The sequence below is a fragment of the Amia ocellicauda genome, chromosome 17 (genome assembly GCF_036373705.1).
Source record: "Amia ocellicauda isolate fAmiCal2 chromosome 17, fAmiCal2.hap1, whole genome shotgun sequence".
In the NCBI taxonomy this organism is placed as follows: domain Eukaryota; kingdom Metazoa; phylum Chordata; class Actinopteri; order Amiiformes; family Amiidae; genus Amia; species Amia ocellicauda.
This window is the reverse complement of record NC_089866.1, coordinates 10419555-10440815: the sequence shown is the minus strand read 5'-3', so window position 1 is coordinate 10440815 and position 21261 is coordinate 10419555. Positions and strand designations below refer to the sequence as shown.

At 43.0% G+C, this 21261-nt stretch overlaps 1 protein-coding gene across 1 annotated transcript in view; it reads left to right on the top strand.

Moving 5' to 3' along the window:
• Window positions 1-20871, top strand: part of tecpr1a (tectonin beta-propeller repeat containing 1a) — a 29524-nt gene extending 8653 nt beyond the window's left edge. The window contains exons 7-25 of the mRNA XM_066689231.1: window positions 587-687; window positions 876-977; window positions 7405-7550; window positions 8060-8625; window positions 8864-9009; window positions 9570-9725; window positions 9840-9989; window positions 12294-12451; window positions 12778-12905; window positions 13120-13222; window positions 13660-13756; window positions 14049-14128; window positions 14462-14518; window positions 14624-14798; window positions 15210-15345; window positions 15560-15652; window positions 16104-16210; window positions 17751-17870; window positions 17986-20871. Of these exons, the coding sequence (XP_066545328.1) occupies window positions 587-687; window positions 876-977; window positions 7405-7550; window positions 8060-8625; window positions 8864-9009; window positions 9570-9725; window positions 9840-9989; window positions 12294-12451; window positions 12778-12905; window positions 13120-13222; window positions 13660-13756; window positions 14049-14128; window positions 14462-14518; window positions 14624-14798; window positions 15210-15345; window positions 15560-15652; window positions 16104-16210; window positions 17751-17870; window positions 17986-18165 (2801 nt within the window). The 3' untranslated portion in view covers window positions 18166-20871. The remainder of the gene's footprint in view (window positions 1-586; window positions 688-875; window positions 978-7404; window positions 7551-8059; window positions 8626-8863; window positions 9010-9569; window positions 9726-9839; window positions 9990-12293; window positions 12452-12777; window positions 12906-13119; window positions 13223-13659; window positions 13757-14048; window positions 14129-14461; window positions 14519-14623; window positions 14799-15209; window positions 15346-15559; window positions 15653-16103; window positions 16211-17750; window positions 17871-17985) is intronic.
• The last annotated feature ends 390 nt before the right edge of the window (window positions 20872-21261 follow it).

Genomic DNA, 21261 nt, shown 5'->3' with positions numbered 1-21261 from the left:
CTCTCATCTGACCTTGATTGATAACGGCTGTGCGTCTCCTACTGTAGCCACGTCTGCTTTAAACAGCTGTCTGCACTGAGGCCCCTGGCTGGCTGCATACTGGTAACAGGAATCTTCACAGGGCTAAAGTGTCTTGATTCCAGACATTTATTCTGGTATGACTGCTTATATGAAATTGTATACAATGGTTTTCAAAGGTTTTCACATATTTGTGCAAATCAATGGCTGTCCAAAGATTACATAGCACTTCCCTTACTCTGGAATTTTCAGTGTTCTCTTGAACAAATTGGTGTCAGAACCAATCAACTTTTTATGAACTCTGAATAGATAAAGGTGATAAGCAAGTCCTTTTAATATATTTTCAGAAGTGTAAGAAGGAAATTAAAAGGTGAGGTGAGGTTTCTCTACTACGCCCTTTATCGGAGTTGAGGGACCGTCCCTTTATGGACATGCGTCAGCAGCGTCGATGCAGCGTTGTACATTACCAAACCTGTTTTTCTTCTTCAGTACCCCGTACAGTGTGTAGGGGATTCAGAGAGGGTTTGAAAAAGAATTGACGCACAGTTGACTCCCCTGTCCTCCCCAGGCTCCTCTTGGGTGGTGGTGGACGCCCCAAGCCCAGAGGTGGGGGCCATTCATGTAGCAGTGGGTGTCAACGTGGTGTGGGCCGTCAGCAAGGACCGCAAAGTAAGTAGATTAATCTTCTCATAGACACTATTGCCTTAATCTCTCTTGTGTTAGTAGGAGAGTCTCAATTTGCTGAGACAAGGTGATTTAACTTTTCCTGATTCCAAATTTAGGTTTTGCAGGAATAACAGAAATGGGGGGGGGGAAAGTCAGATATCTAAAGGAAAGAGTTTCCCTGTCTCTCGCAGGTGTGGTTCAGGCGGGGCGTGAACTCCCACAATCCCTGTGGCTCGGGCTGGATCGGCATGGTGGGCGAGATGGTGATGGTGAATGTGGGGCTCAATGACCAGGTGAGACCTAAGATAAAACACTGAGGGGAGGTTCCCTAATAAAAGGTGATAACGGCAGGAATCACACACACCTGTCTCTACACTACCTGTAATTAAAGTAAAAGTGGCCCATCATGACAAGCCAGTGGTAAACTAAACATAACAAAGTAGGAAACTGTAAAGGAGACAAACTTGTAAGGTGGTTAATTCTCAGTGAGCCTTACTTCAAACTGTTTTCTTTAATCACAAATATATTTTGTGAAACTGATCTCATATAAAATCTTTCATTCCCTTCAGCATATTGTTTTACCCTCAAAATGTTGCTGCTTATTTAGTCCGTAAATTGAGAGTAAGTTAGTAAGTTTTACCTCTTTTATTTTATCACATAAGAACATCAAGTGAAATATGTCTAAGCAAGGATTGATGAGAGAAGTTTTCTGGGGACAGAGCAGTTCTCAGACACAAAGCTCCTCAATTCAATGATGACAGACAGTGCAGAGGAATATACTTATGCAGGCGAACTATTGATTTTGTGTATGTATTTTATGAAATATAACTCGTGCTGGTGTGGACTGTCTGCACCCCCTGCCGAGGCACTCCCAGGTCAGGTGGCATCATGTTTCGATCAGTGTGTATTTCTGCAGTGCCTGTTGCTGAGTGTCAGCCCATACTTGCAAGCACTGCAAAACCCCACAGTCCTCAGGGGCTCCTGTAACACGATCTGCTTTAGTGCAACAATATACAGCCTGAATGTGCCTGCCCTGCCATATATATACCTATAGGGTGCAATCTGTGCTTGTATATGGGGGTGACTTTTGCCTTGGCCTGTTTGCTGAATCTATTTACATTGCATGAGATCCAGTAGCAAAGACATATATGTATGTGAAGAAATACGTGTGTGTGTGTATGTGTATTACAGACATAGATCTTTTCAAATGACAAAGATAGTCAAAGGGACACTAGTTAGAGAACCAATGGCAAACTGTGGTCACAGTATGGTTAGCTTTGAGGCATACTTTCAAAAAACCAGGACCAAGTCTAAAACAATGGTCTTCAATTTTAGAAAAGCAAACCTTGCAGGTATGAGGCGGCACTTGGAAGAGTTAGACTGGAGCACACTGGATACAGATTCATTCGAAAATAGATGGTTTTATTTTAATAATATATTACTTGAGGCTCAGCAGAAATTTGTACCAAAATTAGCAAATTGAGGACCAAAAAACATTGGCCAAAATGGTTTTATAGAAGTATTTAAAAAAATATCAAGAGCAAGAAAATGTTGTATAGCGCATACAAAAGGGATAGAGACTAAACAAAATACAAAGAATATGTTGAGCTGCAAAGAGATCTAAATAAAGGGAAAAGGAAAGCAAAGAGGAAAATAGAGAGAAACATAGCTCCTGGAGCTAAATCTAATGCAAAGAGCTTTTTTCAATACTACAACAGCAAGAGGTCAATAAATGAGGAAGTGAACCAGATAAAGGGCAAAAATTTAAGTATCTTGGAAAACGAACAAGATGTGGCAAATGTTCTAAATGACTATTTCACAGAGGTTTTTACAAGAGAAAAAATGGATAACATGCCACAGGTTAACAATCAGTCCAGTCAAACCCTATGAGAGAAGTCAGGATAAATGAGAAGGAGGTACTAAAGGGACTAGCAGAATTAAAAACAAACAAATCACCTGTGCCAGATTGTATATTTCCAACATTACTTAAAGAAATTAGGGAAATTATTTATATGCAACTAACTCAAATATTCCAATTGACACTTAGAACAGGGGATGTGCCAACTGAGTGGAAGACGGAAAATGTCATACCAATCCACAAGAAAGGGGACAAAACTGAGCCAGGAAATTACAGACCAATCAGTCTCACCTGCATCACTTGTAAAATGTTGGAAAAAATTATTAGACAGAAAATAGAGGAGCATCTTAATGAAAACCATATTCTCGGCGATAGTCAACATGTTTTCTTACTAATTTATTAGAATTTTTTGAACATGCAACTGCAGCTGTAGATCACGTGAAAGCATATGATATGATATACTAAGATTTTCAATAAGCTTTTGATAAGGTTCCACACCAAAGACTGATCCTCAAATTGGAAGCTGTAGGCATTCAGGGTAATGTAAGTAGATGGATTATGAACTGGTTGATGTCTAGGAAACAGAGGGTGTCGATTAGAGGAGTTGCTTCTAACTGGAGTGAGGTTCTTAGTGGAGTACCACAGGGATCAGTATTAGGGCTTTTTTCTAATCAATATTAATGATCTGTACTCTGGGATAGTTAGCAAACTTGTCAAATTTGCAGCTTACACAAGAATAGGTGTGTCAACAGATAACATCTCAGTTGCACAGTTTATTCAAAGGGACTTGGATAATATTCAGTTGTGGGCCGACACCTGGCAGATTAAAATCAGTGTGGACAAGTGCAAGGTAATACATGCAGGTAACAAAAATGTCCACTATTATTACACTATGGGAGGAATAGAACTAGATTAAATAACGCATGAGAAAGACCTAGGAGTCTATGTGGACTCCTCACTTTCTTCATCCAAACAATGTGGGGAAGCAATAAAAAAGGCAAACAGGATGTTGGGGTATATTGTCAAAAGTGTAGAATTCAAAACAAGGTCAGTAATATTCAGACTGTGCAATGCACTAGTTAGAGCTCATCTGGATACTGTGTACAGTTCTGGGCACCACACTTCAAGAAAGATATTGCTGCTCTAGAGGCAGTTCAGAGGAGAGCAACCAGACTTATAAGGGAAAGTCCTACTGAGAGACTGAGGGACCTGAACCTTTTCACCCTGGAACAGAGGAGACTACGTGGGGACCTGATTCAAGTCTTCAAAATCATGAAAGGCATCGACCACATCAAACCAGAGGAGCTTTTCCAGATCAGCAGTTACACATGGACCTGGGGACACAAATGGAAATTGGGCTTCAAGGCATTCAAGATGGAAAACAGGAGACACGTCTTCACACCGAGAGTTTTTACAATCTGGAACATTTAGGAACATTTAAAAATAGATTGGATAGGATCCTTTGATCACTTAGTTCTTAATGGACACCAAATGAGCACAATGGGTCGAATGGCCTCCTCTAGTTTGTAAACTTTCTTATGTTCTTCTTATGTTCTTTATATATATATATATATATATATATATATACACACACACCGATCAGCCATACCATTATGACCACTGACAGGTGAAGTGAATAACACTGATAATCTCGTTATCATGGCACCTGTCAGTGGGTGGGATATATTAGGCAGCAAGTGAACATTTTGTCTACAAAGTTGATGTGTTAGAAGCAGGAAAAATGGGCAAGCATAAGGATCTGAGCGACTTTGACAAGGGCCAGATTGTGATGGCTGGATGACTGGGTCAGAGCATCTCCAAAACTGCAGCTCTTGTGGGGTGTTCCCGGTCTGCAGTGGTCAGTACCTATCAAAAGTGGTCCAAGGAAGGAAAAAGCGGTGAACCGGCGACAGGGTCATGGGCGGCCAAGGCACATTGATGCACGTGGGGAGCGAAGACTGGCCCGTGTGGTCCGATCCAACAGATGAGCTACTGTAGCTCAAATTGCTGAAAAAGTGAATGCTGGTTCTGATAGAAAGGTGTCAGAACACACAGTGCATCGCAGTTTGTTGCGTATGGGGCTGCGTAGACGCAGACCAGTCAGGGTGCCCATGCTGACCCCTGTCCACTGCCGAAAGCACCTACAATGGGCACGTGAGCATCAGAACTGGACCACGGAGCAATGGGAGATGGTGGCCTGTTTTGATGAATCACAGGTTCAAGGTGTTGACTTGGCCTCCAAATTCCCCAAATCTCAATCCAATCGAGCATCTGTGGGATGTGCTGGACAAACAAGTCCGATCCATGGAGGCCCCACCTCGCAACTTCCAGGAATTAACACTAGAAGTGCCGACATACCTTCAAGTGCCATAGCCGGTCATTGTAACCGATAGCTGTTTAACAGCTGTGATATGAAATCAAAGGCAAACCATCGTATAAAACTCTGAGGTTTTATTCATGAACATTAAATCCAACATTTACATAGCACAAATGCAGTATTTAAATTGAAATATGATCATAAAAAATTAATATTATTGCTATAAATAACAACACACTTTTTTCTAAACCAGCACACTGCAGTCAAAACATGAATAACTATATAGCGTACAATAAGCAAAAAGCTCAACAACGGCATACAATAAGATAATGAAACAATTGCAAACGTAAATATTGGAATAATGCTGAATAGCAATATTTTATAGTTCATAAATAACTATTGCGTTTATAATAAACATAATTGTACACTAAAGTAAACATTTTCAACACCGTGTGAACTTTGTTTTCAACATACACTGCTTTTATTCACTGTAGCTTTGTATTTCAATAAACTAATTACTATATATTTAGCCTGCATACCTGACACCTTGTACAGTCCACACAGGACACGTTTCTGCACTTTCCCTGCATGAGCTCGTCCCTCACACTGCATTTTGACAGCCTCTTCAGGTAACACTTTTACTCCACGAATATATAGCATCGCAATAAATGCTGCTGCACTGATAATGTCCTGAATCATTATTTTGGTGGATGTACTGTGCTATTGCTCTCTGTACTGTACAGTAGCGATCGCGTATTTATCAGTACAGTAAAAGCACTCGGTGTCATTTGGACCTGGCGTTTCACTCGCAATGTTTTCACAGCACTGGCACAAACCCATGAATGATCTGTCATTCCCAGTATCACTGATGCCCCTGAATCAGTCATGTTCATATACATGGAATGTCCAAAATGAGCTCTCTTCAGTCTCCGTTTCCAATCTGTGTTTATTTGCGGGTAATCACTTTATTTTCGCGTTCATCCAGCTGAAACGCTGTAGGCATGTTTAATGCATATATTTAGGAAAAGTCACAAACGGGTATGCGCAGTGTATTTAGGAACACAGAGTAATTCAAATTTTAATAACCAAATCAGTCAGATTGACCAGCTCGGGGCTTCTAGTGTTAAAGGATCTGCTGCTAACGTCTTGGTGCCAGATACCACAGCACACCTTCAGAGGTCTAGTGGTGTCCATGCCACGATGGGTCAGGGCTGTTTTGGAGGCAAAAGGGGGACGGTGTATATGTATATATATATATATATATATATATATATATATATATATATAATGTATGTACAGTACTATGCAAAAGTTTTAGGGAGGTGTGAAAAAGTGCTCTAAAGTAACAATGCTTTCAAAAATGTTAATAGATTATATTTATTAATTAACTAAATGCAAACTGAGTGAACAGAAGAATTTTGGTCAGAATTAATGGTCTCCTCAATGCTGAGAAGTACAGGCAGATACTTATCCATCATGCAATACCATCAGGGAGGCATCTGATTGCCCCCAAGTTTATTCTGCAGCATGACAAGGACTCCAAACATACAGCAAAAGTCATTAGGAACTATCGTAAAGAACGTAAAGAAGAACAACAAGCCCTGGAAGTGATGGTATGGCCCCCACAGAGCCCTGATCTCAACATCATCGAGTCTATCTGGGATTACATGAAGATAGAGAAGCAACTGAGGCTGCCTAAATCCACAGAAGAACTGTGGTTAGTTCTCCAAGATGTTTGGGCCAACCTACCTGCCGAGTTCCTTCAAAAACTGTGTGCAAGTGTACCTAGAAGAAGTGATGCTGTTTTGAAGGCAAAGTGTGGTCACACCAAATATTGATTTGATGTAGATTTTACTTCTGTTCACTCGCTTTAGTTAATTGATAAATATAATCTATGAACGTGTCTGTTTTTGAAAGCATTATTACTTTACAGCATTTCTCACCTGTCTAAAACTTTTGCACAGTACTGTATATGTGTGATTGAAAATCTGTTTCAATGTGATTATATATACTGTATATATTTACAATTATATATAGCCTAGAATGTTATTCGGTGATACATGTAATTGAATAGATTCTGTTTAATAAAATACTTTTATTTATCAGCGATTGCATTGCAGAGTTTGTTGAATACTGACTCAGTCTAGAGTCTTCTTCTAAATTGTTTTCTGTGTAGCTGCGATTAAGGTTTTACACTCCCGGACAAGTTTCCCCTGGGATTAATCATTATTTGATGAACTCTGAAAGGAAATCATAGATAAATAACTATAGTTTAATTAACAATAATTATTAAACTGAATAAATCATGGAATAACATTTTTTTCATATGCTGCGTACTTTCAGCTACATTTGTCTGTGAGTGTTTGTGTGTCTATTTCAAAGAAAGCATACATACACCCATATGTACACACACTCAGGTGATATCCAGTTTTTAAGCCTTTGAGTAAATGAACACATAAATTATCTAGTGGAGGGAGGTACCAGTGATGTCAGCAGGTGCGGTGCCCTGTTTGAATCTGTGTGCCCTGTGCTTGTGCCTGGGCAGGTGTGGGCTGTGAGCTGTGAGGACCGCGCCGTGTGTTTCCGGCAGGGCGTGACGGCCAGCGAGCTCAGTGGGAAGGCCTGGAAGCCGGTGTCTGTGCCCCGGGATGGAGACCGCTCCCACTCCGGCAGCGCCAGCAGCCTGGCCAGGTGAGAGGGAGCTAGAGGCCACACCCTGAGAACACTGACCACAAGATCTCTAAGGGGAGGTGCATTTCCATTAAAAATACAAACAGCAAACAAACAAGAATTAACGACTACAGTTGGGAAGCAGTTGTTAGACATCTGTTCACTGCTCAGTTCCAGTCTTGATAAGTCTGATAAAGTCTAGGGAAAGACAGTCAGTGCTGGTTTTAAATTGTGCCCTCCTTCCCAGCAGATGGAGCTGTTGCTATAGGAAATAAAAGCAGCTGCAGAAGCTGGTTCTACTTATTAATGCTAAAAAGCAGATATAAGATATACAGATAACAGATATGCAGTTAAAACAGGCTTCAATTGTGGTATTATAAGGTTTCAAGCTCCAGTTAAGTCTGTCTCTCTGTCTACCTTTACATGTAATGGTCTGTACAATACCCTTTCTAACAATACTTCCTTTTCTACATAATGGTGAAGAAGTCCCGCCTGCGTCATGTGACACTGTGCTGTTCCTTTCCCCACAGTGCCGGCTGTTTCTTTGGGGGCGAGGTCCGGGTGCAGTCCCAGGGCTCGGTGATGAGCGACACCGAGTCCTCCTCAGACACGGAGCGGTCAGCCCAGGCAGTGCAACCAGCGGCCCAGCCCCCCCCCTCGGAGCAGGGTGAGACCCCCCACGCCCACATCCCCAAGGTGACCAGCGACAGCTTCATCTCAGAGCTGGTCTCTGACAAGGACAGCCCTCTGGGACCAGGTGGGGCGGGCCCGACCATTGTAGAAGAGAGACCGGGAGCAGGCGGCAGCCCCCCCGACAAGGAAGGCCAACTCCAGACCCTGGTGCTCTCCCCCAGCAAGGAGGGCAGCCGAGACCCCCAGTGGAGCAACGTGGACCTTGAGGAAGCGCAGACACACCTGGCCGTCGCCTCGGCCACAGACCCGGCAGAGACCTCCAGTCTGTCCTCCATCGCCACCTACAATTTTGGCCTGGAGGGGCCCTACGGGGCAGACGAGCATCCTCTGTGGGCCTGGGTGAGCGGCGGGGGGTGTGCTGTGGACTCCCATTCGCAACTCAACTGGTTCAATTCCACCACAGGTGAGCTCTGCTCACCCGGTTCAGCCAAGTATGGGGCGTCTGTTCTGCACTGTTGTGTTTCTTTGTGTCTTTCTGTGTTTCTTAGTTTTACGTATGTGTTTGTGATCCAGGACAGTGTTTTAAAACAATTTCAGAAACACGGTAACAGTCCAGGGTTTTGATTCTTCAATTAAATTCATCCTTTGATCTATAATCTTCTCCACTTGTGTGGAAAACTGTCTCCCTGTCTCTACCCAAGGCCTCACCTCCTCTGTGCAGTGTATGTCTCTGTCCATCACGCCAGCACAGACGGCGGCCTGGCGCAAGCAGATCTTCGAGCAGCTCAGCGAGAGGTCCAAGAGAGAGATGGAGAACTTTGGGCATTACGAGCAGGCCATCGAGCAGGTGGGGCAGGTGGCGTGGGGGGTCCATAGCCAAGTTGCCTTACATTACATGCGGTGAAACATATCCATAATGCACTCTTCTTCTCTCTGCACACAAACTGTCCAGAGTCTGATACCAAATTATTTTCTGATGTGTGCAAAGCATCCTTCTTGTATAGAATTTGGCGTTTTAATATTATCTGGCCCTTAAGGCAAGACATAAGAACATTAGATACATGAGACTGTAGCTTGGTGTCCAAATGTTGTTTGTTCGTTTGTTTGTTTATTTGTTTGTTTGTTTTTCCCTGTTAAACTCTTTCCCCCCAACATTTCTCCCCTCACCTTGTTACATCTGCCCTGAAGAAAGCTTGAGGCTTTTCAGTCATTACCAGTTATGTTTCCAGTGTAAGCACTGATTATTTCACCAGCTGATTTGTTGTCTGTGATGTAACAACTTGTGCTTTGGTGTGAACACTATCTTAGCTCCTTAGTGTGAATGCTGAACAGTCAGTGTGCTCAGTCCTGGTCAGTGTATTAAAGGCTTTGTTCTTTGCTGCCCCCCCCGCCTGCCCCTCTGAACAGTCTGTGTGGGTGAAGAAGGGGAACATGCAGTGGTGGAGGGACTGGAAGCCCCACAAATGGATCGACGTGCGCTTTGCCCTGGAGCAATTTTCCGGCACCGAGGGCAACAAAGATGGCATTCTGTTCATCTACTACACCTTCAACGACGAGAAGAAGGTGAGAGCACCCCCCTGCTTCAACTACAATCATATAAATAAATCATATTGATCACCAATACCCTATCCCAGAATGCCACAGTGACAGCTACAAGGCCTTTGTTCTTCTCCTCAGTACCTCCACGCGTTCATCAACGAAGTCACCATCTTGGTTCCGGTCTTGAATGACTCCAAGCACACATTTGCGGTGTACACCCCAGAGAGGACCAAGCAGAGGTGGCCCATCCGTCTGGCGGCCCCCACTGAACAGGAGATGCATGACTGGGTATCTGTCTTTCAAAAGCACCCTTTTATCAGTGATGTTTAAGATTATTAAATATATTACATTATTTGTCATTTAGCAGATGCTCTTATCCAGGGCGACTTACATTTGTACCCATTTATACAGCTGGGCATTTTACTGGAGCAATCTAAGTGAGTACCTTGCTCAAGGGTACAACAGCACTGCCGCACCCGGGGTAACCTTCCAGTTATGAGTCCAGAGCCCTAACCACTACTCCACAGTGCTGCCTTATACAGTACTGTGCAAAAGTTTTAGGCAGGTGTGAAAAAATGCTGTAAAGTAAGAATGCTTTCAAAAATAGACATGTTAATAGATTATATTTATCAATTAACAAAATACAAAGTGAGTGAACAGGATAAAAATCTAAATCAAATCAATATTTGGTGTGACCACTCTTTGCCTTCAAAACAGCATCAATTCTTCTAGGTACACTTTTTTAGGCATATAGTCAGGTGTATGATTAAACTATTATACCAAAGAGGTGCTAATGATCATCAATTTAATATGTAGGTTGAAACACAATCATTCACTGAAACAGAAACAGCTGTGTAGGAGGAAGAAAACTGGGTGAGGAACAGCCAAACTCAGATAACAAGGTGAGGTTGCTGAAGACAGTTTACTGTCAAAAGTCATACACCATGGCAAGACTGAGCACAGCAACAAGACACAAGGTAGTTATACTGCATCAGCAAGGTCTCTCCCAGGCAGACATTTCAAGGCAGACAGGGGTTTCCAGATGTGCTGTACAAGCTCTATGAAGAAGCACAAAGAAACGGGCAACGTTAAGGACCGTAGACGCAGTGGTTGACCAAGGAAACTTACTGCAGCAGATGAAAGACACATCATGATTACTTCCCTTCACAATCGGAAGACTTCCAGCAGTGCCATCAGCTCAGAATTGGCAGAAAACAGTGGGACCCTGGTACACCCATCTACTGTCCAGAGAAGTCTGGTCAGAAGTGGCCTTCATGGAAGACTTGCGGCCAAAAAGCCATTCCTCCGATGTGGAAATAAGACCAAGCGACTCAACTATGCACGAAAACACAGGAACTGGGCTGCAGAAAAATGACAGCAGGTTCTCTGGACTGATGTCAAAATTTTGAATATTTGGCTGTAGCAGAAGGCAGTTTGTTCACCGAAGGGCTGGAGAGCGGTACACGAATGAGTGTCTGCAGGCAACAGTGAAGCATGGTGGAGGTTCCTTGCAAGTTTGGGGCTGCATTTCTGCAAATGGAGTTTGGGATTTGGTCAGAATTAATGGTCTCCTCAATGGTGAGAAGCACAGGCAGATACATATCCATCTTCAGCGTAAAGAAGAACAAGGAGTCCTGGAAGTGATGGTATGGCCCCCACAGAGCCCTGATCTCAACATCATTGAGTCTGTCTGGGATTACATGAAGAGAGCGAAGCAATTGAGGCTGCCTAAATCCACAGAAGAACTGTGGTTAGTTCTCCAAGATGTTTGGGCCAACCTACCTGCCGAGTTCCTTCAAAAACTGTGTTCAAGTGTACCTAGAAGAATTGATGCTGGCAAAGGCAAAGGGTGGTCACACCAAATATGGATTTGATGTAGATTTTTCTTCTGTTCACTCACTTTGCATTTAGTTAATTGATATAATCTGTTAACATGTCTATTTATGAAAGCATTCTTACTTTACAGCATTTTTTCACACCTGCCTAAAACTTTTGCACAGTACTGTATATATATATATATATATATATATATATATATATATATAATATAATTTTATTTTATTTTTTTTTAAACTAATTTATATAGACGCCCCAGAGTTAATTTCGTACTGTGTTTTGAATTCCCTTTGTTTAGTTTTAGTTTTTGTACTGGTTGCATACCATACCATAGCTTACGCATATATTTCACCAAAATAAACAGAGGATGAAATGTCTATATACACAGTCATACCATATGTAACAGTAACACTTCCGTCTCATCATGTTGATGTTATAAAACCAACAATGTTTTGGCACAGGACCTCATGTTGTTTATGTGCCTGTGTGTGTGTGTGTATGTGTATGTGCATATTTGTATACATAGAAGGTAAACCTGCAGGGTGTTGTCAATGTAGTTGATTTTGTACGTGATGACTCTGCTGTTGCCCTGGGGAGTGTTTGATCCTGTTCTGTTCTTCTTGTGGGATGTGGCATAATATATGGTGTGTTTGTACTTGTGTTTGTGTAAGTGTTAGGGTTATTGTTCTGGGCTCAGCGACTGTGTGCTCAGAGCCTTCCTGTAGTGCTGAGCGTAGTAGTGTCTGTCTTCTCTAGCTGGCCTTACTGAGCGTGTCCTGCTGTGACTCCCGGAGGATCCAGGGCCCCCCCTCCAAACAGGCAATCTGGTCCACCACCTGCATGGGAGATGTCTTTGTCAGCGAGCCCCTGCCCAGCCTGGAGGCCTCGCCCTACCCCATGCCCTGCGATCAGATGTAAGGCCACTTTCTGCCCTGCTGCATTAACAGGGGATGCTTTGCCCATGAACCCATGTATTCAGCACTCAATGCAAAAATCCACATTTGATTATGCAAAGCCAGGTGTGCCTTTTGCATGCCTGTTTTTGTTATCTGTTATTTTATTTTATTTTTTATTTTTAAATATTATTTTGTAAGTGTATTCAAAGTACAACTGCATTTGAAAAATCTAACCGATTTTGGTTTTGGTCGGGAGCTACGCGCTGCCATGCCACGTGTTGCCTTGGTTTTCTTCCTGCTGCCTGCAAAACTGCTTTAAGGCGCTCTGTTTGTCCCAATCGCAGGTTTTGGAGGCAGATCGGAGGGCACCTGCGCTTAGTGGAGTGTAACAGCCTGGGCGTCGTGTGGGGCATCGGGTTCGACCACACGGCCTGGGTGTATACAGGCGGCTATGGGGGAGGTTTCTTCCAGGGTATGGTGCCACACTGCTCTTTATTTTGAGAAGCAAACACATCAAATGCTTCATAAAAGATGTACTTTCTTGTTATATTGAGCTTCTTAAAGAAACTTTAATGAACAATTTAAGGGCAAAGTCCTTAAAATCCTTCAAGTCTACCCATACTGTCAGTGGCATCATCAGGAGCCTCACACAGAAGCTGAAAACATATTCTTGTCCTTCTCTCCAGGGCTGGCCAGCAGCACGGACAATATCCATACCCAGACTGATGTCAAGAGTGTGTACATCTATGAAAATCAGCGCTGGAATCCTGTAACTGGCTACAGCAACAGGTACAGGGCTGTGTTCAGTCCATCTGCATTTGCCTATTTATTTATTATAATTAATTTTTAGTCTCATTCGAGCGTGCTGAGGAACTATAACCTAATAGTCTTGGGCTTGTGAAGGGCCTTCTCGCGCCCCAGTCTTCTGATACGACTGAAAGAGTGAAAGGTATTATTGAAATCACTGTCTCTGTTAGCTATCGTTTTGCTTTGCTTCTGATCAGTACTGTCCAACACCAGAAAAAGATGACACAGTGCTGTAGTTGACTTCATGGGGACACACCGAATGTGGAGCTGCAAGACTAGTGAGATGCAGCCAAGCACTTTTGTTTACATCGGTCATACCACATTTTAAGGGCATCTGATACCTTTGTCTGTTTGTCAGGGGGGATCTACAACTCGATTTCAATTGCGATATTGATTTTGACTTCCATCTCCCTGTACAGGGGCCTGCCCACCGACCGGTACATGTGGAGCGATGCATCGGGCTTGCAGGAGTGCACCAAAACCAACACCAAGCCTCCTTCCCCTCAATGGACCTGGGTTGGTAGCTCATTACCTTAGAAAAACCACCATGCCGGCACAGTATGATGGGAGCCTTTAGCAGATACTTGCATAGTGGAAAGAATCTCAAGGACCTTACACATGTGCACTGAACCCCACAGATTTACTGCAAGTTGAACCTGTCATAACCATGCCTGTTTTCCCATGTATATCCACTTACACATAGCGGCCAGTGCCACTCCTTTTATTTATAGATCATGACTTCCCTGCCATTTATTGCTCCCCTTCGCTCACACTTTCCTGTTTCCCCCATGTGCTGCTCCCCTGTCAGGTGTCCGAGTGGACAGTGGACTACAGTGTGTCTGGCGGCACGGACAGAGAGGGCTGGCAGTATGCTGCAGATTTTCCAGCGTATGTACTGTACATTTGCAAACACGTCTCATGCACCCTGTGTCCATTTCTTAAAGTAACATTGAGACACGCCAATGCCAGATTCCTCACGATTACCAGCTTGTTTTTGGAGAGGAAAGCTCTTACAAATGTGTTTTGCATATGTAACTGCATGTGTTTGACTCCCAGCAGTCATTGTTTAAAGCAGGGCTTCCTATTCTACATTCCCTTTAGTGACCTCTAGGGCTTATTTCACTGTCGAGCTTGAAGTAGTGCTTTGGGCTGACATTACATGTACCTTTCAGGACTGTAGTACGGATTTTTATTCTGATCCACTATCTTTTCCTCCTGTAGAACCTATCATGGATACAAGACCATGAAGGACTTTGTGAGACGCAGACGCTGGGCAAGGCATGTCTTTACCATTAATTTGTTTGCTGGATGTCTTATCTTCATTTCGTTGTCTGTTCTGCCCTTTTTTTTTTAATCTTGCTTTTTTTTCGATGTCCTGACCAGGAAGTGTAAGATCACAACGACAGGCCCATGGAAGGAGGTCATGCCCATCACACTGCTAGATGTCACCATCCTGCCCTGCTCGGCCCACAGCAGCCTGGATCAGGTGTCCCTCTGGGCCATCAGCAGCAAGGGCGATGTCCTGTGTCGTCTCGGCGTCACCCCTCAGAGCCCAGCGGTGAGCCCCTTCCTCCCAGCCTCTACCCGTCTGACACCCTTTCCACTGTGGCACGAACTAAGCCTCATGTTGTGCCTAGAGAAACTTGTATGTTTTCCAGGTGAACCGAATTAAGACCAGACGCATATAAACCTTCCACAGCATGAAAATCAACAAAGAGGCCGTCTAACGTTTACACGCCCTGTCTTCACTCAATCTTTCCGTCCTTCAATAAGCACAGAGTAACAAGACTTATGAAGCTGAATGAACCAACAGACATCATTGTTTCAAATGAAAGCAGTGAATTATGTCTTAATACAAAGATGCAGCTTCATGGGATTCTCTGTCTTTGCTCAGCAGGTGGTCTGATTTGTTAAGTTAGAATGTGTCTTTGTTTTAAATATGATTTATTTATTTATTACCCAATCACAGGGGACTTCCTGGCTCCACGTAGGGACAGACCAGCCTTTTAAATCCATCTCCATTGGCGGTGGCTACCAGGTGTGGGCCATCGCCAGGGATGGCTCTGCTTTCTACCGGGGCTCAGTCTCTGCCCAGAACCCTGCAGGTAGGTGGAACCAGAACCTGAGCAAAACTGTGCTAGAGCATCGCAGGTGACCAGCAGTTATTTGGATGATGTCAACAGGTCGATCCATTGTAACTGACTTAGTTTGCCAGGAGGTTGACTTCTAGTTGATTGACAAGCCCTGTGCCTGTTAGCCCAGGGCATTATCAAAGGAAGGGTGGTGTCTCTCAGGGCTGATCCTGGGTTCTGTTCGCAGGAGACTGCTGGTACCACATCCCCTCCCCGCCCCGGCAGAAGCTGAAGCAGGTGTCGGTGGGGCGCACGTCAGTGTACACTGTGGACGAGAATGGTACGAGAGCACATCCCACCACTCGCACACCCTTACTGCGGCATCTCTGAAACACATTTAATCTGAAAACACAGCCCTGCAGGTGCCTTCAATTGACAGTTCTTCAACACAGTGTGAACCCCAGCAAGGCCTTCTGACATTCATAACCAGAACTCTGAGGGTATTTAGTTGTCCTTGTAATAAGAACAAAAGCTGCCCATCATGTTGACCAGAGACATTCACAGAAAAGTGTTCCTATTGGCACAATACAAGGTTCAGCTTTCTTTCTTAAGTAGCCTAGTATACTTTTTAGTGACTTTACATTGGTTAGTTTGTGAGTGTCCAGTTGTGTATGATAGATATAACCAGTCTGGTGCAAGAAGAAGCCTCTGATTCATGGGCCTCTTCCTGTACAGCGCTGTTTGCTCTCCTTGACCCTTCTCCACCTTCCTCCTCTCCCTCCTTCTACCAGGTAACCTCTGGTACAGGCATGGACTCACCCCCAGCTATCCCCAGGGCTCCTCCTGGGAGCACATCTCCAACAACGTGCGCAAGGTCTCCGTGGGCCCCCTGGACCAGGTGATTGCTGGCTCTCGGCTCTGTGTTACCCCCTGCAGGAGCCGATCCTTCCAGCCCTGTGACCCCCAAGGCATGGAGGCAGACCAGTCAAGAAAGACTGTGTTCTCTTATCTCCCCCACCCCATTCTATTCTTAATGTAGGCCATTGGTACACACCTTTACCCATGGTGACTTGCAAAGATTAGAATAACACAATATAATCAATGTAGGAACAATATTAAACACATCAACCTATGTCACACAAGGGCATTTGTATGGATACCAAGAATTATATTGAATTTCAAGGAAATGCAGAAAATCTCCTGTCCTTTCTGCCCTGGCTTCAGCTGAAATGGAAGAGCCGTGAATGATTATAAAGGTTTGACAAGTCTAGGCATAGATCAGACAGTGTTACTGATAAAACATTTAGGCAGGGTGGGGGTGGGGGGACAGACAGACTGTGGTTCGTGACAAAATTTCAGGCCTTTCAGAGTAACACTAGTCAATGTGGTTCACATCTTCTGAGCACAGCTCGCCACTTCTCCTGTCATTTCCTGCTGCCTCTCAGAAGCCTGCAAGTTAAGTGAGAGTGACGTTGTGCATGCTTTGTAAACTGTTCCCATGATCCCAATGAAGGAGCGCCGACTGCATGCTTAAAATGGTTTGCTGCAGTGTGTAAAAGCCAGGTAGCCTTGTCAGTGGCTCAGTGTAAGGACAAGGCAGAGAAATAATGGTTACACAATTGAAATCTCCTTATGCTGATAAAACTTAAATGGAAAAACAAACAAGGAAAATTATGCAAACAAATTAAAGGCAAAAAAAACAAAAAAAACAGGCTTCATGCCAGAGCTGTGGAAATGTCATTCATCTCGTATGTTAATTCCTTGAGCACCATGCGATGCTGAAAATAACTTCTACATTTACAAAGTCACCAACACAACATAAGAAATGGCTGATATCTACTGTCGCTCTTCAGTCTAAAGAGGAACGGGCAGGTGAAGTCAAATGTCTGTGCCGTTGGAAGATCTGTGAAACACTGTGCTTCTTCTGTTTTTAAACTGTTCATGGGTCTCTGTTGTTGCAATTTTTCAGAAGAATCCTTTTTCTTCAAAAGGTCGTCAGTCTTCAGCATTATGCTGCGGTATCAAATTGGGTATTGCTTTTGTTTACAAGCCAGTGTGGAATGTGGTTTGTAAAATAATCACAGCCTCATAGATGACTTCTTCCACACACATTTACATCCTCATATCCTTTGGACACTCTCGACCAGAAAGCCTTCAGCTCACATCCTCTTATCAGAGCCCCATTAATGTTATCAAAAACAAGCACTGGACTGCTGGCTTGGTCGCTCTGTCATTCTCCTGTGCTGATACAGCTGTATATCATAATGGATTCCAGGTAGCTTGGAAGTATTTTTCATTTTTGTACGATAATATGAGATAAGAACAACTAAAGAGAACAGCAAAGGACCCCAGAACCGTGTTGTTTTTGAGTTTGTTTTCCTGTGGACCAGAGGGTAATCGGAGGTGAACATTTGTTTTTTCGTCTTTGTGCTTTCCAGGTCTGGGTCATCGCAGACAAAGTCCAGGGCAGTCACAGTCTGAGCTGCGGCACTGTCTGTCACCGCGTCGGTGTGCAGCCCATGGAGCCCAAGGGACAGTCCTGGGACTATGGAATAGGAGTAAGTCCCAATAAAAGTGTCTGTTCTTAAACCTGAATCATATTTTAATTGGTCGTCGTGCATGTCGGGCTGTGCAGGCTGAATGCTACAGTGTGGCTGTGTCCTGTTCCTTTAGGGCGGCTGGGACTACATCTCCATAAGGGCCAACTCCCAGGAAGCTCCCAGGATTGTGATCCCCTCAGCAGGGGAGAACTCTGCAGGCAGGCCCAGCGCGCCCCCTCCGCCAGTCAGCAGCAGGAGCCCGCTGCTCCTCAGAGACCAAGAGGAGATGAACGGAAACGCAGTGAGCTGTTGAGAACCCACACTGTCTCTAGTCCTATAGTAATGTCCCCCCTCCTCTCTGGGCAGCTTTCCAAGGTCTGTTTGGTTGTCACTGCTGTTGAATCTATCTTTTGATCCTGTTCTTTTTCTTTCATTCCTTTCTCCACTGTCTTGCCACTCTCCTCCTTCCTCCTATTTTCCCAATTTTTTGTGTTTTTTTTCATTTCTTTTATTTCACCATTTCCTTGATGGAGAGACTGAAGTAACTTTTAAAAAGTTGTTTTACTCCATAATTTTCAGTTTGTGGCATGGCATTGAGTTTTGTTTTTGTTTTGCGGTCTTAAGCGATGAACTACCTGTTTATGTATTGACTTTGTGTCCTCTATACGTGGATATCGTATTTAACTTTGCACACTACTTGTTAAATACCTTGGCTAGCTAAATGCTAGACCTACAATCATGTGACAAATACATTGTAGCAGCAAAAAGCAGAGTCGCTCCCTTCAAATCTCATACCCAAATCTGTCCAATACCAGCTACGAAATATAGCGATTTCCTGATGGTCAAATGGAGTGCAACTGGGAGATTGTAAAGACTTCATTCCACGTCAATGATATTAAATGTTAAAAGTATTTAATGTGTACCGCACACAAAATAAGCCCCACGTTATCCATATTTGGCTTTTCAAGGCAACATAATGTTTGCTATGAGGAAACTGGGCACTTTAGGCCTGGCGGGGCTGGTACACGGACCAAGGACACAATCTGTTTTGTTCAGAGTCATCCTTTTGCATTGACTTAGTAAGTTGCCTTGACGCCAATCACGTGTGCGATCTCCCTCCAGCTGCTCCTGACTGTTCGTTATATACTGAGTGTTGGCTGGAGGGCATTTAAACTGTGACAATCCTCTCTCATTCCAGCTTTTTGTGGGTTTGTTTTAAGCAGAGAAACTTTTAATTTTAATTTTAAATCTCTCTCTCCATCCTCCTTGATGGCACATTGAAGCCAAGGGAGCACAGCGCTTATTCTTGCCACCATCATTCAGAAACGGTCTACTGCGAAAAATTCTCAGTCTCACAAAGTGGGAGATAAATAGTCCTGCTTTGAGAAATTACACAGGTGTTTTATCTTATTTTATTCCGCCCTTAATGGGAAAATAATGAAAGCAGCTTCAGGACTGTTCTTATCTGATATGACGATCATACGTGTTGCAAATGACGCAGCTCTGGCTGCACCTGGGGAATGCAAAGACAGTGGCAGTACGTCACTGGCAACAGATATTTAGCTCTCCTGTCTCCTTCAGTGATGGCATATGGGGACCCTGTGCTCCCTGCAAGTATGTTTCAGTCCATGAAAGTACAGGCTTGTCTTCAAGTCTCGATTTAGAGAGGGAATAGCTTTGTGCATGAAATTCTCATTGATTCATTTTGTAACCAAAGTGTTAAAGTGCGGAGAAAAGACAAAGGCAGAAAATGTATATCAATCGGAATATTCACTTTTGTCTTTTCAATTTTATTTATTATTGAGCCCCCCATGACTTTATTGGTCTCGTGCATTTCTGGTTGAGGCTGCCAAGGACAAAGATGCTGCTCTTATTCTCCATAGACACTTAAGTGCTTTGATCATAGTTGTGTGATCGGCAAAGGGTGTAGCTTTGGAAGGGTTGCACCGTGGCTGTGCAATAGGTGTGTGTGGTGGGAGAAGCTGGCGGTTCGAATGGTACTGGGGAAGGTGGAGTGACATGTGTGCCCGTGGGCTTTGTGTAGCTACAGGAAACCCCCTTTCTGTTTCTCTCAGGAATCCAGCTGTGGACCCCACTGCAAAGCCCTCTGAATGTTCATATTTAATGGTATATGTTTGCATATAGAAGAAAAAGGCTCTATTAAATGTTTCAAGGGTTTTTTAAGGGAATTTTGATTCAGACTTATTTTTGGGGTTATTGTGATATATTGTTATATGACATAAAAGACTGAGACCACCCCCACCCCCCGGCACGATTATGTTCTTACCAATGCAATTTGATCGTATACAATATTTTAATTGTAAGATGACCTTAACGGCCAACTGAAACCATAGAATTAGGATGTGTGTTTCAAACATTAAGAAATAGACGAAGAAATAAGACCATTTGTTTGTGTATATGGATCAACTAGGTGAGTTTAAATCCACAATCATGAGTGACCATTGTGACAATTAATTTTGGGGGCTGCCTATGTTGTACAGTATACTGTATTTATTATATTAGAGATGTGGATAGCAGTTACATGTTCCTCTCACCCGTCATGCATCTATATAACATCTGTAAACCCTAAATAGTTTATCGGTGATGGACTCGATGGAATTAGGGTTGAATATCAATTTTACCAGGTTGTTTCATATTAATTAAATAAATTAGTGATTAATTGAAACTATGACATTCCAAATAATTGTAAAATGTGAACAATAGAGTTTTTGTGTTTGGTTTTATGTTTATTTTTATTTTTTTAAACAATATCGAAATGGTTTTCAAGACCAAGACTGTTACGTGTGTGTGTATGTATGTATATATATATATATGTATGTATATATATATATATATATATATATATATATATATATATATATATATATATGATAAAAACAATTTAGAAACCACTACTGTAAAGCAATCCACTATAATGTAATAATGTTCTGTGCAAAGGTCCCCTAAGATCATGCATGACTACTGTTACCAGTGTGTTCTCAATAAATGTGTTTTATTGTTTAAATCGTTTTGATCATCTTTTCTCTGCAGTCTTTCAGGGTTCATACCCAGTGTCTGCTGCCAGTGCATTACAGTTTCATGTAGGATTTGATTGTGAACAAATTAGCCTGTCAGTCTTTCAAACAAGGTTATGCAGGAAATGTACTTCTGAAAGCGCTGTTTGTTTGGTTTTCTAATTTTAGTTTATTTTTTATTATGAAAAGCCTAGAACATTACTCTCATCACTAATTATATCTATATATAAATATAAATAATAATATGTGCTACAAGAGAGGCACAGATCATTAAAATGATGGGTTCAATAATAGAAACTGTACAGGTTTATTCATGAATTTTTTGGATTAGGGATTGTTAGAGCTGTATGAATTTCGGTGTATTTGGCAGCTGG